This window comes from Sphaeroforma arctica, assembly GCF_001186125.1.
Source record: "Sphaeroforma arctica JP610 unplaced genomic scaffold supercont1.366, whole genome shotgun sequence".
Classification (NCBI taxonomy): Eukaryota; class Ichthyosporea; order Ichthyophonida; genus Sphaeroforma; species Sphaeroforma arctica.
In genome coordinates, this window is record NW_014040192.1 from 31273 (window position 1) to 33858 (window position 2586).

At 37.7% G+C, this 2586-nt stretch overlaps 2 protein-coding genes across 2 annotated transcripts in view; one reads left to right on the plus strand and one right to left on the minus strand.

The window, feature by feature from the left end:
* SARC_05628 (hypothetical protein) overlaps positions 1 to 332 on the minus strand; it is a gene marked incomplete at both ends in the record, with an annotated part of 4370 nt that extends 4038 nt beyond the window's left edge. Inside the window, one exon of the mRNA XM_014300504.1 lies at positions 256 to 332. Within this exon, the coding sequence (XP_014155979.1) occupies positions 256 to 332 (77 nt within the window). The remainder of the gene's footprint in view (positions 1 to 255) is intronic.
* A 1486-nt stretch (positions 333 to 1818) lies between these two features.
* Positions 1819 to 2586, plus strand: part of SARC_05629 (hypothetical protein) — a gene marked incomplete at its 3' end in the record, with an annotated part of 6642 nt that continues 5874 nt past the window's right edge. Inside the window, exon 1 of the mRNA XM_014300505.1 lies at positions 1819 to 2179. Coding sequence (XP_014155980.1) covers positions 1970 to 2179 — 210 coding nt within the window. The 5' untranslated portion in view covers positions 1819 to 1969. The remainder of the gene's footprint in view (positions 2180 to 2586) is intronic.

A 2586-nucleotide genomic window follows, 5' to 3' on the forward strand; every position in this document is an offset into this window, starting at 1 on the left:
ACACACACATGCACACATGTATACACACACACACACGTGTACACACACACACGCATATATATATATATACATATAAAGAATGACAACAAGAATGAACGAAAAAGGAGATGCTCCTTCTTTTACACATATTGAATTGCACTTTCACTTAGAAGTGCCACACAAATGTGCATTGCGTCGTCTAAGGCATATTGATGGGGTCAAGAGTACTACAGTTCCTTTTTGAACGACTCGCACACAGTGGACGCTGTTCTATACCCAGCTCTTCGGCTAAAGCTGGAGTGGTTTTGGAGCAGGATTGACGTTCGACTATGGTGTTTTGGTAGCTGCTCCATTGGGCAGTTCCAGCAACAACATTTTCGTCAATGTCTCATAGTTGCTCGATACACCCTCTTACTATCGTCAGTAGGTTTAAATTGAGGATACGAATTTATCGGTTCAAGTGACTAAAAACTGCACATAGCCTACATATGTATTTACTACTATTTTTTGATGGTAAGTCGCCTCGTTTTACCACAGACAAACATAGTAAATACAAACTTACTACTAACTTAGCCTTCTAAATTGTTATTTTTAGTTATGTAAATACAACATACACAACTTTTACCTCTTTGATGAGACTCTCCCTAAAACTTGAGCTACCCTAACGTCTGTTTCTCGTTAAAACGTTTTAAAATTAATTGTGTTTTTTTTAACACCCCGTCCATGCACTCAGGGGATAAAATAGGGCCAAAAATAAAGAAGCGTTCCTGATTTACTAAATCTGGGCTTCAATTTATTCCCAATAATTTTTTTTGGCATATTTCAAGATTAAGTATTTCGTAAATGATCTGTGAAGGCGCCAAGGTCGTAGTACATGTAGAACACCTTCTATGCTTAGGAGTCTAACACTACATCGGAAACCTCCAAAACGCGATTATTGGGTCTAAATATGCATAATTAGTAAAGTTTCAAAGTTGTCACGTACAATTATTGTCAAAACAATATCATATATGCATTCTTATAACCGTAATGCAAGCTACAGCTGCTAAAATCGAGAAAAAGTGTGTTTACGTCATTTGATGTGCCATGCCATCGATTGCACGATGAATCTCATTTCCTATTTTTTTTTTTGCCAAAATTCACTACTTATTCACCTACAAGCGATTACAATAACATTATTATGGTTTAATTATGCTTCTATCGATATAACGAATGTCTGAAAATCATATTGGAGACATAAAATTGAATATGCACACCAAATGGATGTCATTGATGGACACGCATGCACCTAAAAGGTGATTTTGAGCAAACATAATAAGCCTTCTATGCCACAAAGATGATTTCTGAACCAATAATACTTGTATTTATTATATATTAGAACCCTTAGAAGGTTCAAACTGCTAATACTCGACCCGGAAATCCAAGATTTGACATAGTCGAAAAGTGCCTAATCCTGTTGATAAATCGATACATAACTGTATGAACCAGTAGCTATCAACTTGGCTCCTTCGCAAAATTCTTTGAAATGTTTTTAGAAAAAGTCTAGAAAACAAAACTGGGATTGTATCTAAAACCGGATATAGTAAATTAGGTTTGGTTCTTTAAAATCGAGCCCCCTTAGTCTATGGATGGGGTTAATAAATTTTTCTCGAGAACGCCGTTTATCATTTTTTACCTTTTACGTATTATAAAATTCAACGTTTCTACGTTTACGTTCAGCGTTTACTACAGGCCTGTGAGTCTGTGTTGATAAAAAGTGATGACAACTGCACGTGCACATACTGATAAAGTATTTGTGAACGTAGTCATAATAGGGACCTCCGTAGTCGTAACCGTACAAGCGGCATAAGTTACTAGTACACCATCGAGCACACGACCGACACAGTATATAGGGACATACACACACACTCAACATACGCAAGAGGATACATAGACAAATAGCTATATACCTATAAATATACATATAAACTATAAATATACATACAAAATAATGAAGGGTCAAACGTTAGCCGAGAGAATGGCGTCGTTGCTCACCGCCGAGCCAGAAACAGGTATGGGTGAAGACGATGACGCCCAGGGGTTAGATGCTCGTGATGGATTTGTAGACTCAGAAGATAGTGATAACGAAACGGAAAGGCTGGACAAGGGCATGCAGGTCGATGAGAGTATGACCAAACAACGTAGTTCGCTGAGGAAATCGGTATGTTATTACATTGGGTGCAAACGTTAAGATAGACTGTCTCAGTGCATTAGTTAAGCGGTGCCCCCGATGATTCGATAACTTTGTGTGATAATTTACGTGCAGAAGGCAAAATTCAGTGACATGTCTGATATTTCTCATCAGTTCACAAACTCTCGACATAGATTCCACAACTATACACGAGCATACGCATGTCTACGCACACACATACACACACACACACACACACACACACACACACACACAACAAATAATTACACACACATGCACACAAAGGCACACACATACACACACAGGCATACATACGCTAATACAGGCACAGATACAAACACACAGGCATAGGCACAGACACATACACACAAAAGTAAATACATACATATATATATATGTCAATATATCAATATATC